The following is a 13,044-nucleotide window of genomic DNA, read 5'->3' as shown; positions in this document are numbered from 1 at the left end:
CTCTCAGGGTTTCTTCCGGCGGAGCCAGCAAGGGAACGTGACCTATTCCTGCACCCGACAACAGAACTGCCAAATCGACCGCACCAGCCGGAACCGGTGCCAGCACTGCCGCTTGCAGAAATGTCTCAGCCTCGGCATGTCCCGGGACGGTAAGAGACGGGTTGGTGGCAGGGTGGATAAAAATCAATGATTTTTTTAAAAAGAAATTTAAAAAATGGATTATTTTTTTATTTAAATTGGATTTTTAAAATAAAATGCTTTTGGAGGAAAGATAGTTTTCTATTCAACTTACATTATAGTCCAAAGGCTATTCATCAGGAAATAAGGATTTAAGTTTTTCATGTGTGCTAAAGCTAAGTCTAAGGTGTGTGGTTTTTTTAAAAAAAATCATTTAACCACATCAGTTAACAAACATGGATACGTATGCTGTAATGTTATGGCTTTAGTTAAATAAATTGTTTAAATTGTTATTAAGGAAATGATTATTTTTCTCCCTGCAATAAAGTAGAGCAGAAAGGTTGTCCAAATACAAACAGTGAACTTATTAAACCTCACAGTAATTTCATAATTATCTGTCAATGTATTTCCAATAGTATAACCAAATCAGTAATTTTTTATGTCACTGAAAAAAAAACTACTCAGATAGTTGTTTGTTTCCATGACATCTGATGGGAGGGGGTTCCACAGGGCGGGCGCCACCACCGAGAAGGCCCTCTGCCTGGTTCAGGTAGGAACATCTGATTGACGAGTAACAAATCTCATTTTTCCTCCCCAGCGGTCAAATTTGGCCGGATGTCCAAGAAGCAGCGGGACAGCCTCCACGCTGAAGTCCAGAAGCAGCTGCAGCAGCAGCAGCAGCAGGACGGAGAGGCTTCGCCTTACTCCCTGGGTGTCGCCAACGGGCAGCTCAAGCTGGCACCCCCGCCGGACCTCCTGGAGGCCTCGGCCTGCTCCACCACCGCCCTCCTGAACGGGCAGGCGCGCCTCGGCCAGTGCCCGGACGAGACGGCCGCCTTGGCCTACTCCAACGGACTTGCCAAGGCCCAGAGCATCCTGGGAGAGGACCTGCGGGCCCCCTTCACCAAGGAGTACAGCCCCAAGCGCATCAAGATGGAGAGCCGGGACAGCGTCTATTACGCCCTGGGGACACAGGCATCGCCGGAGCTCTCGCACCCGGACGCCCACGGGGCAAAGCGGCCGGCGTACGGCGAGGGAGAGAGCCTGGACTTCTACACCGCGCCCAGCTTCACCAGCCTCTTGGAGTCCCCAAACTCGTCCCTGACGGAGATCGGTGAGTGGGGCGCACGGCCGAAGGAAGAGGGCGGACTTGTCTAGCTGGGCACTTTTGAGCCGCAGCACCCAGGGGTGCAGTGGCATGGAGTTGAGGTGGCCAGGCGGGTCAAAGGCTTGTTGCTGGTTCTGCAACAAGGCCCCTTTCTCCAATGGCCTGGAGCAAGCAAGGGGTGCTTCTTAGCCACCAAGAAGAAGTCTTCTCACCCTTTGGGGCTGATCGGTGCCAGTCAAAGAGAAAGGAGGCGAGTCGGTGAGGATGGGTTCCTGGGGTCCCTCTGGAGCAGGAAGAAGGAGGAGTTCTTCCAGATGCTCCAAAGCTCATACATCTTTATTTCCATAAAATTTGACAAATTCAATTCCGTTTCCATGCAAAATTCCCTTAGCATTTTGACTTACTTCCACTCTTTCTCCCACGACCTTTCTGTTCAAATCCTTGCACAGCGGACGCTCGGGTTGCGAACGTGATCCGTGCGGGAGGCACGTTTGCAACCCGCAGCGTTTGCAACCTGCAGCGTCGCGTCTGCGCACACGCGGGTCGCGATTCGGCGCTTCTGCACATGCGCAAAGCGTGATTTAGTGCTTCTGCGCATACGCGAGCTCCGAAACCCGGAAGTAACCCATTCCGGTACTTCCGGGTTCGGTGCGGTGCACAACCCAAAATCATGCAACCTGAAGCAGCAGTAACCCGAGGTATGACTTATCTACATACCCTCCAACATTTCTCCAATGAAAATGGGTGCATCCTACTCCACAATAATAACAATAATTTTATTATTTCTACCCTGCCCACCTGGCTGGGTGGCGCTAGCCACTCTGGGCGGCTTCCAACATTGATAACAACATTTTTTTAAAAAAACCATTAAACATTTAAAAACATCCCTATACAGGGCTGCCTTCAGATGTCTTCTAAAGGTTATAGAATCATAGAATCCTAGAGTTGGAAGAGACCCCAAGGGCCATCCAGTCCAACCCCCTGCCAAGCAGGAAACACCATCAAAGCATTCCTGACAGATGGCTGTCAAGCCTCTGCTTAAAGACCTCCAAAGAAGGAGACTCCACCACACTCCTTGGCAGCAAATTCCACTGTCCATCCGCTCTCACTGTCAGGAAGTTCTTCCTAATGTTTAGGTGGAATCTTCTTTCTTGTAGTTTGAATCCATTGCTACAATAAAGAAGATTTCACCTAAACATTTGTATATGTGTATAGTTTCTTATCTCCTTGGCTTGGGGGTTGCATAACTCCATACCTTCCAACATTTCTGCAATGAAAATAGGGATGTCCTAAGGAAAACTGGGATATTCCAGGATCAAATCAGAAACTGGGGCAGCTTCTGTAAATCTGGGACTGCCCCTGGAAAATAGGGGCACTTGGAGGGTCTGTATCTACTACCTTGAATAGAACACTTATTTCTATAACCAGCATCGTACATTACATTCCTTTATCATTCTCATTCTCTTGCTTATATTTCGAACTACTGCGCCTGCGATTTCATTTGACGATAATATTTTCTCATTACAGGCAGATAGCCGTGTTGGTCTGCCATAGTTGAAACAAAATGTTAAAATTCCTTCCAGTAGCACCTTAGAGACCAACTAAGTTTGTTCTTGGTATGAGCTTTCGTGTGCATGCACACTGATGTGTATCTGAAGAAGTGTGCATGCACACGAAAGCTCACACCAAGAACAAACTTAGTTGGTCTCTAAGGTGCTACTGGAAGGAATTTTAACATTTTCTCAGGTAGCCCAGAAAGGGTCTCCACACATCCACAACAACTTCGTCTTTTGGGTCTCTTACCTTTGCCTTCAATTTCACCATCCCCATATAGTCCAACCGCAGGTGGCGCTGTGGGTTAAACCACGGAGCCTAGGGCTTGCCGATCAGAAGGTTGGCAGTTCGAATCCCCGCAACGGGGTGAGCTCCCATTGCTCAGTCCCAGCTCCTGCCCACCTAGCAGTTTGAAAGCACGTCAAAGTGCAAGTAGATAAATAGGTACCGCTCCGGCGGGAAGGTAAACGGCGTTTCCGTGCGTTGCTCTGGTTCGCCAGAAGCGGCTTAGTCATGCTTAGTCAGGAAGCTGTACGCCGGATCCCTCGGCCAGTAACGCGAGATGAGCGCCGCAACCCCAGAGTCGGACACGACTGGACCTAATGGTCAGGGGTCCCTTTACCTTTTTTATATAGTCCAATTTTTCTTGGAACTTCTTCTTCTTTCCATTTCTTCTTCTTTCCATACAATATTCTGGCTGCAGTGGAGCACCCGTAAACAATTCAATCAACTCTTTTGGGACCTCTGCCCCTGTTATTCCCAAAATACTTAACCTGTCAGGGGAGATCCCACGATCCCATATGGTCTGATGCTCAGCATTTAGGAACTCCTCCATGAACTTGCCCAGTCTTCTTTGGACAGCCGTCCAATCTGGTGCCCATCACTGCGAGAGAGAGCGTCCACAGCGCACTGCGCAAATAAGTCGCCCTCTTTTATCTGCCCCGAATCTCCCAACCGTTCAGATTTGATATCCCGCTTTATCACTACCCGAAGGAGTCTCAAAGCAGCTCACATTCTCCTTTCCCTTCCTCCCACCCCCCAAAAATAAATTTCTGTGAGGTGAGTGGGGCTGAGAGACTTCAGAGAAGTGTGACTAGCACAAGGTCACCCAGCAGCTGCATGTGGAGGAGCGGGGATGCGAACCCTATTCACCAGATTACAAGTCTACCGCTCTTAACCACTACACCACACGAGAGGAGAATGAGAGTGGATTTGCTTTCGTGGAACCAGTTGCAGCGTTGATCGGGGTCCTTGGTGATGTCCACTGAGGGCCACTACACCACAATGGCTATGAAATCAAAAATATCCGCCCATCTCCAGAATACCACCCTGTGTTCCGTGTTTGCCCTGGTGGGCAGATGGAAGAATAGGGAATGCACAGGCTGTGATTTGGGTCAGAAGCACACACACCCCACCACTTCCCCTCTTTTCTGATGGGGCAGGGGGAGGAGCCAGAGGAGGAGGGGGAGTGGCTAGCCGAGCCCGCGCAAATCCTGACCTGTTCGCCTCTTCCCCGCCGTTCCCCAGAGCACCTCACGCAGAACGTCGTCAAGTCCTACCGAGAGACGTGTCAACTGCGCCTGGAGGACCTCCAGCTGCTGAGGTGGGAGACCTTCACCCGGGAGGAAGTGGGGAGCTACCAGAAAAAGGTGAGGGGGCCAAAAGGCTCTGGCTCTTTACCGTGTGGGGTATTGTCTGTAAGGTGCCTTATTATTAGTAGTATTTATTGAATTCGTATACTGCCCTATGGGGATGCGGGTGGCGCTGTGGTCAAAACCACAGAGTCTAGGGCTTGCCGATCAGAAGGTCGGCGGTTCGAATCCCCGCGACGGGGTGAGCTCCCGTTGTTCGGTCCCTGCTCCTGCCAACCTAGCAGTTCGGAAGCACATCAAAGTGCAAGTAGATAAATAGGTACCGCTCCAGCGGGAAGGTAAACAGCGTTTCCGTGCGCTGCTCTGGTTTGCCAGAAGCGGCTTAGTCCTGCTGGCCACATGACCTGGAACACACATCCACATAACACATGTGTGGATAGGCTTGGCGTAAACAAAAATGTTTTGAGCGGGCAGCAAAAAGAGGGCGGCGAAGGTGGAGTCAATAGGCGGGGAGTTCCAAAGTTCAGGTGAAAGACCGGTAGCTTACAAAGGCTTCTGTGACTGCGCCAGTTCTGCAGATTGAACCAGTTGAGTGGGCAAATGGGGGGGGGGGCAGGCGATCTCACAGGTGAACTAGTCCCAAGCAGTTAAGGGCTATTAAAGGTAAAGGTACCCCAGTCACGGACGACTCTGGGGTTGCGGCGCTCATCTCGTTTGTCCGCAGACAGCATCCGTGTCATGTGGCCAGCATGACTAAGCCGCTTCTGGCGAAACCAGAACAGCGCATGGAAACGCCGTTTACCTTCCTGCTGGAGCGGTCCCTATTTATCTACTTGCACTCTGACGTGCTTTCGAACTGCTAGGTTGGCAGGAGCAGGGACCGAGCAACGGGAGCTCACCCCGTCGCGGGGATTCGAACCCCCAACCTTCCGATCGGCAAGTCCTAGGCTCTGTGGTTTAACCCACAGCGCCACCCGTGTCTATTATTTATATACTAATGGTAACTCCCCAGACTTGGTGCGATTCCTCTCCCTCGCTGCCAACTCCACCGTGCTTAAGCATGCGCTTAATTTGGTGGAATGTCTAAGCCGGTGTGGAATGGGGCGGTTTGGGGCGGGCGAGAAAGCTCCCTTTGATTCCAGCCGCTCCCATCAAATAACGAGCGATCCTTTGCTCTTTGTGTGCCTTGAATGACTGATCCGGTGACTCAGCCTGGCAGATGGGCCAAGAAGGCGGGCAAGTCACCTCTCAGCGCCAGCCGCAGAGAGCCTTCGGATGAATCCCTCTGGTGTGTTTTTTTTTGGGGGGGGGGGGGAGGTTGTTCTCCCAGTCTTGACTGTAAATCGCCTTTGCGGCGACTCCCTTTCATGTTGTTTAATTTAATTTTTATTTTATTTTTAATTTTCCACAACTTTATTCTGAAGTTGAAATAACGGACCAGCAAAAGATATAAAATAAAAACGGGGGAAATATATTTCTTATTTAGTTATTGAGCTTCTACGCCACTTTTTTCCCTCCAAGCGGTTCAAGTTGGCGCACGTGGTTCTCCCCCCCCCCTCGTTCAACCCCCCCCCCCCACAACAACCCTGTGAGGTAGGTTAGCCTTAGAGAGGCAGTGATTAGCTCCCAAGGTCACACCCAGTCCGCTTCATGCACAGGGCCAGATTTAGATTTGATGAGGCCCTGAGCTACTGAAGGCAATGTCCAGCTGTCCTTTGTCAACAACAAATTGTCGCTGTTTTTTGTGTTGAATATATGCTAGATGGTAATTCATGGACCTAATAGGTATGTAGGTTTTATTTTATTTGTTTTTTATCTTGTATTTTGGAAATGTACATCCAGGTTTTTTTTCCCTTTAAAATTTTTGGCATTTGAAATTAAAATGAGAGGACATATAAGGCTACAGTAATGCCAGAAGTTAGATTAAGATAGGATGTAAGAAGTAGATAGAATTGTGTTATGTTTATTTTTATTAGGATTAAGATTAGAGGTAGATTAGATGTTTATTGTTTATAAAGATTAAGATTAGATGAGAAGGAGGATTTTATAATGTTATAAAGTTACTAAAGAAGATTAGAAATGAACCCAGAAGAGAGGATGTGAGGAGGTCCCAAAACAATGTTAGGAATAAGATAAGGATAGTTAAATAAGTGTTTGTTTGTTAAGATTTTTTTATTTTTTGTAGTTTTGTAGTTTTTTTGCAGTGTATTGTCGTATTTTGTATTTTGTGTGTGTTTTATTGTTAAAAATTTAATAAATTCTTATAAAAAATAATAATAAAATTTTGGGGGCCCCCAAGAGAGTGGGTCCCTAAGCTATAGCTTGTTTAGCTTATACGTAAATCCGACACTGTTCATGCGACAGAGCGGGGATTTGAACCCTGGTCTCCCAGGTCCTAGCCCAACACTCTCGAATGAGAATTAAACAGAAACACAAAAGTGCAAATTTGGGTCATTTCCTTTAGAGTTCCTGGGAAATGAGGTTGAGGGGCAGGGCTGTCTTATGCATATCCGGCGCCGTGGTGCAAAGTTCCCTCCGGCACACACACATACACACCCGTTTCCCAGAGTTTTTTAGGGAGGTCAGTGCTGCCGGCGGGGCTGGAGGAGGCGGGCAGTGGCTGGAGGGCGGCTTCTCCGGCGCAGAAGAGGCGGAGGCTGGACGCGGCACCTCCCGTCTCAGCTGGCTGCTTCGTGCCACGGTGGCCACAGCAGATGGAGGATCTGAGCATGGCACTGCTTTGGCATGGCGGGTGAGGGCAGCGAGCTGATGTCGGGGGGCACCGCGTCCAGCCTCCGCCTCTTCCCTGGCGCCCTCCAGAACGTGGCGCCCTGGCGCCCCGCACCACTAGCCTCTATGGGTAAGATGCCCCTGTTGAGGGGGTAGTTGGCTAATGGTGATGACACTGAGCTAGGGAGAAAGAGGAGCTCAAGTCAGTGCAAGCTGAGCTACTGATACGTCGTGGGCTGGTTGGATGCAGAGGAACGGTGCAAGGGACCAGCTGGGGAACCCCCAAGGGAAGAAGGCTCAGAGCCCGGGGATTGGTGGTGAGACGGCGATGGGTGGTCAGAGGGAGAAGGTGGGGAAGAGGAGGCGTCGGAAGATGAAGAGGCAACAGGGCTTAGTGAGCAGGGGGAGTCTGTGGCAGAGAGAAGTCCAGAACCAGAGGCAGAAGCGGAAGGAGGCCAAGAAGCAGGGATGAGTCCGGCTGGTGAAGAGTCACAGGTGTCTCTCCCTCTGGCTGCAACAAGCTCCCCTCTCTCCTGGTCTCCCAGGACCAGGAGAGGCATGAAGTGAGAGGAGCAAAGGCAAACACGCTGGCATAGTCTCAGATTGCTTTGGGGAATTTCTGCAGGGGACTTAGGCAGCTGTGGCGAGGCGGGCACCTTTCAGTCTCGGCAACTGCTTTGTGGGGGCAAGACCTGCCGGAAACGAGTTGCTGTGCTCCTTAGGCTTGACACTCCGGTGCCGATCCTGTTTTGCTAAGGAAGAGTTAACTCCAGCTTGCTCACTGTGATTTACTGCTGGCTCGTTCCTGTCACTATACTGGGTCCCCCAATCTCTCTCTCTCTCTCTCCTTCCAGTCCATGGAAGAGATGTGGGAGCGCTGCGCTTGCCGCGTCACCGAGGCCATCCAGTACGTGGTGGAGTTCGCCAAGAGGATGGACAGCTTCATGGACCTGTGCCAAAACGACCAGATCGTGCTCCTCAAAGCGGGTGAGGAACGGAGCTTCTTTGGGCAGATCGCAGTTAGGCTTCTGTAGTCGCCGGACATTTTACGGAGCGAAATCATCTGATAGAGAGAGAGGAGAGTGCATGTGGCTTTGGGCCCAGGCTATCTGCAAGGTCGTATCTCCTGATACATACCTGCCCAGGAGCTAAAATCGTCGTCTCTCAGTCCCGTCAACATCACAGACTGACACAGGAGAGAGAGCCTTTTTCTGTGGCTGCTCCCAAGAGAATCTAGACTGGTTCCCTCTTGGTTATATTTCTGCCTTCTGGCTAAAACCAGACAGCGAGAGGCAGGGAAGTTTCATTTTCATTTGGGGAGAGAGCAGAGGATTTAGGCCCAAGTCTGAGAAGAGTTTTGAGTTGGCAACGGTCATAGAATCCTAGAATTGTAGAGTTGGAAGGGACCACGAGGGTCATCTAGTCCAACCCAGTGCAACGCAGGAATCTTTTGCCCAACCTGGGGTTCAAACCTGCAACCTTGAGAATAAGAGTCTCCTGCTGTACTGACTGAGCTATCCCAGCTCATGTCTGAGGGCCAAGGAGGTGGCGTTTGTGCTTCTTCCAAGTCACCGCTTTCCCGACTCTCTTTATCTGCCTTTCTACTGCAGGCACCCAGGGTGAGAGAGATATTCCATTCATTCTGTACACAATCCTACCTAATTTCCAAGAAAATAGCACTTTACAGCTGCTCTCGGAAATTCGCAGCTCTCTGAGTTTTGCGGTGTAGTTAAACAGCGCGCACATGCATGCCCCCGCAAATTGGTTGTCTCCAACACAGTTTTACTCAAGAGTAGACCCACTGAAATGATTGGAACCACGTTCAACGAGCCTATTCTGAAGAGGAAAAGCGGTGGATGCAAACCCAGTGTATTAGGGGATAGTTTGAATTAAAATGGGTATATTTGCAACGCAGGTGGCGCTGTGGGTTAAACCACAGAGCCTAGGGCTTGCTGATCAGAAGGTCGGCGGTTCGAATCCCCGCAATGACGGGGTGAGCTCCCGTTGCCCGGTCCCAGCTCCTGCCAACCTAGCAGTTTGAAAGCACATCAAAGTGCAAGTAGATAAATAGGTACCGCTCTGGCGGGAAGTAAACGGTGTTTCTGTGCGCTGTTCTGGTTCGCCAGAAGCGGCTTAGTCATGCTGGCCACATGAACCGGAAGCTGTACGCCGTCTCCCTCGGCCAGTAAAGCGAGATGAGTGCCGCAACCCCAGAGTCTGCCACAACTGGACCTGATGGTCAGGGGTCCCTTTACCTTTACATTTACAAAAACATTGCAGTGTATTGTAGTATTAAATTGCTTGAAAACATACTATGTTGGGCAAGGGGAAAGGCACACATGAATATGCTGGCCTGTTTCGGTGAAGGTATTTTTTAAAATCTCAAAACTGGTGAACAAGGTTGGAGAAATGAAAAAACAAGTGTCCACTAGGGCCACCCTTAGGTGCTACTTGTTTTTTTGGGGGGGGGGTCTTCCCACTCTAGTCCTGGGAATGAGGTGTTGGAGCCACTGCTGTCTCCCCACCCATCCCAGAAAGGGGCACCCAGCTTGGCTGCCCCCCTCCCCGCATTCCTGCCCCCTTCTAAAGGCAATGCAGGTTTTGAGATAAAAGTCACTGCCTTCCTATTTTTGCCTCCTCCTTGTCTTTTAAGTCTTTTTGGCCGTCCTTATTTTCGTTTTGCTTCCGCCCCCCAGGTGCCATGGAAGTGGTTTTGGTGAGGATGTGCCGTGCCTTCAATTCCGAGAACCGGACGGTCTTCTTTGAGGGGAAATATGCCGGCCCAGAGCTCTTCAAATCCCTCGGTACGGCGACGCCCGTCATCTCAGGACGATGGCCTAAAAAAAGAACGAACGCGCGATGGGTCCCAAGGCCGATATTTGGGCCATCGAAAAGAAGTTGAGGAAAGGGGGATAAGTCTTTGGAGGCGGGGGTTGCCAGGGTGCAGCAGGCCGTGCTTTGACCTCTCAGCTTGGCCGACCTCGCAGGTTTGTTGTGGAGATTTAATGAGGGGGTGGATAGACCCATGTATTTGCCACCTTGAGCTCCAGGGAGGAAAAGGTGAGATACAAGCACACTAAAAAAAAAAAATTTTTTAAAGGAAATTTCCATTAAAGATAAGTGAAGCTCTCTGAGCACCAAACAGGCTGATAATTAACTGAGAATGTATCTCTGCTACTCTCTCATGTGGTGTTTAACTTAAGATTACATGGGAGGGGTATTCAGTTGCAAATCTCCATTTTGTGGGAGTTGTGTTTCTAAGAAGATGTACCTGTGCTTGGACAAGCACGTGATTTTTTTTGCAACTATTTGAACATATCACTATTGTTGTAAGTCTGTTTTGAAGAAAGTTCTGCTTTATTAAAGCCTTGGAACCTAAACAAACAAATAAATAAATAGATATATGATCGCACGGAATACCTTTTTGCTGTTGTCGCTGATCCGAGTCTCCCCGTCCTCCCACTCCAGGATGCAACGAGTTGATCAACTCCATCTTCGACTTCGCTCACAGTCTCTGTGCTCTGCACTTCTCCGAGAACGAAATCGCCCTCTTCACGGCGCTGGTGCTTATTAACTCAAGTAAGAAGCTGCTGATTAATCCTGCGCCACGTTTAAGGAAGTCGCCGGAGGCGGCAGAGGGTGGGGTCCTTGTGGCAGGCAGGGGCCGTCTGACTTCAGCTCCCATCATGCCCCGGTGGAGAAGTCTGTGCTATAACCTTTTGCTGCACCTGCACTTGCTTCCCCTACTTTGCCCCCCAAAGGATCCTGGGGGTTGTAGTTTACTTACAACACTTCCTAGACTGCCCTGTGTAGCTGCCTTAAATATACCAGAGAGGTCAGACCAAGTGGTTCGATCTCAACCCAGTGATTATACTTATCCGCAATGGAGAGGGTCTCAAGTTCACTCCTATAATTAAATTAATACGATGCAAGATTCGTCTCGAAAATACAAAGGCACTCGCATCACATGTGTGTTGGGTGCCCATTTCCCAGCAGACCCTTCCAAGGTTATCCATTGTGATGGCTCCAGGACAAATCCCAGCCAGGCCAAAGTACATAAAGAGGGGCACTGAGAAAACCTAGTGGTGGGGGTGGTCTGGGAGAGTCCTGAGGGCTGGATAAAGAGCCCTGGGGGGGGGCCTCATCCAGCCCCCAGGACTGAGGTTCCTCACCACAAATGTTGATGTTTGCTTTGAAGAGCCAGATGATCTGCATGTTCGAAAGAGGCCCGGTGTCGCTCGGGTTCACTGCTCGCCCCAGGCGAATTGTGAGCCGGCCAGCTTTCCCAACAACCGCAGTGGACTCTTTAGAAGTTTTTGTCCTTCCTTGCAGATCGTCCCTGGTTGCAAGAGAAGAGCAAGGTGGAGCATCTGCAGAGCAATCTGGAGTTGGCCTTCAGGCACATGTTACGGAAAAACCACCGGGAAGGCATCCTGGCCAAGGTGCGTATCTGCTGGGGACTTTGCTGGGTGCGAGAGAGAGAGAGAGAGAGAGAGAGAGAGAGCCTCCCCCTATCTTAAGCACCTCCCCTCCCTCCGTTAAACACCTCGCCTAGATCACCGGCTACCTGTACTGCTTCCCTCCCTGCTTGCCGGCTGTTCTATTATCATGCTGGAATTGTTGCTGCCACCTAGTGGCAGCTACACAGACTGCAGCGTGACAACAGCCTTACATTGTTATGTCTATAGGAAGATATATGTGATCTCTCTCTCTTCTCGCTTCCGACAGTTGCCCCCCAAAGGAAAGCTTCGAAGCCTCTGCTGCCAGCATGTGGAGAAGCTGCGCTCCTTCCGCCAGATGTACCCTATCATTGTCCACGCCGTCTTCCCGCCCCTGTACAAAGAGCTCTTCAGCTCAGACTGCGACCCTCTACAGGGAACAGCAGGGGAATAATCCCCCCGCTGCCAGCAGGGTGAGGACCCTCTCTCTCTCTGCCTTTCTCCAGCTTCTCCTCTGCAACCGACGCCAGAGCGGGAAGGGGCAGGTGATGGCAATCAAGACCAAAAACAATCCCGCTGCCACGTGTGCCTGCCCAAAGCGGAGCAGAGCAGCTGGAGCAGAATGCCTGGGTTTTTGTGTTCGAAAGATCCCCACTTCTGACACCAGCTTTGGTACGCAACCTTGACCGCATCTCTTCGTCCCTGGATAAGCACAGAGCGGGCCCACACTACCCCCTCACAGGAAACCTGAGGGACTGGGCAACGTGTGTGCGAAGTGCTTTGGAAGTCTGCCGCTGTGGAAGCTTAAAAGTATTAAGTAAGGGGAGGGTCTTGTGGACAAACAGCACTCCTAGCGTGAGGAAGCTCTTGCCGTGACGCAGTCTCACTGGAGGGGCAGAGTCCAAAATGGCCGACTTAGGTAGCCAAGAAATACCTCATTTTTGCTGCCTAATGGCACAAGACTCAACCAAGCTGTTCTGTTTGTTTTGGTTTTTTTCTTTCTTGAAACCAAGTTTTTAAGAAATAATATAATATATATATATATATATCTATATATATATTGTGGACAAATGTGGTTCTATAAGATAGATCTCTATTTTTCAGTGTCTGTCCGCTTCTGTATTTGATAACAAAAGAGTCTCTTGTCTTTTTCTCTCACTGTGTGTGTGTGTGTGTGTGTATCTCACACACACAGACTGACCTCTCGGTTTAGATTCTAACTCACCAGCAACTTCCAAAAACCAACAACCCCCAAAACTCATATCCTGCTGCTTTCGCTTTCTTTTAAAACGGGAAGGGGGGGGTGAATATTGGCACATAACGCACCAAACCCAAATGCTTTTGGGTAACTTTTGCCCAAGCGGTTTCCCGACGAACCGGCGAAGTTGCCTGGGGTTGCCTCACGTCAAATGTCTCACGAAGCCCCTTCCGCCTCCTGCCACGC

The 13,044-nt window shown here is 50.1% G+C and overlaps 1 protein-coding gene across 2 annotated transcripts in view; it reads left to right on the top strand.

The window, feature by feature from the left end:
* The window catches only part of RORC (RAR related orphan receptor C), a 46,088-nt gene extending 33,477 nt beyond the window's left edge, over window positions 1-12,611 (top strand). For both annotated transcript variants that reach the window (XM_033136019.1, XM_033136021.1), the window contains exons 3-10: window positions 8-149; window positions 776-1,291; window positions 4,367-4,488; window positions 8,016-8,148; window positions 9,858-9,965; window positions 10,630-10,740; window positions 11,494-11,603; window positions 11,890-12,611. In XM_033136019.1, the coding sequence (XP_032991910.1) occupies window positions 8-149; window positions 776-1,291; window positions 4,367-4,488; window positions 8,016-8,148; window positions 9,858-9,965; window positions 10,630-10,740; window positions 11,494-11,603; window positions 11,890-12,054 (1,407 nt within the window). In that variant the 3' untranslated portion in view covers window positions 12,055-12,611. The remainder of the gene's footprint in view (window positions 1-7; window positions 150-775; window positions 1,292-4,366; window positions 4,489-8,015; window positions 8,149-9,857; window positions 9,966-10,629; window positions 10,741-11,493; window positions 11,604-11,889) is intronic.
* Window positions 12,612-13,044: the final 433 nt, after the last annotated feature.

The sequence above is a fragment of the Lacerta agilis genome, chromosome 17 (assembly GCF_009819535.1).
Source record: "Lacerta agilis isolate rLacAgi1 chromosome 17, rLacAgi1.pri, whole genome shotgun sequence".
NCBI classification, from domain to species: domain Eukaryota; kingdom Metazoa; phylum Chordata; class Lepidosauria; order Squamata; family Lacertidae; genus Lacerta; species Lacerta agilis.
The sequence above is the reverse complement of the archived record's forward strand: the minus strand, read 5'-3'. Positions and strand labels throughout refer to the sequence as shown.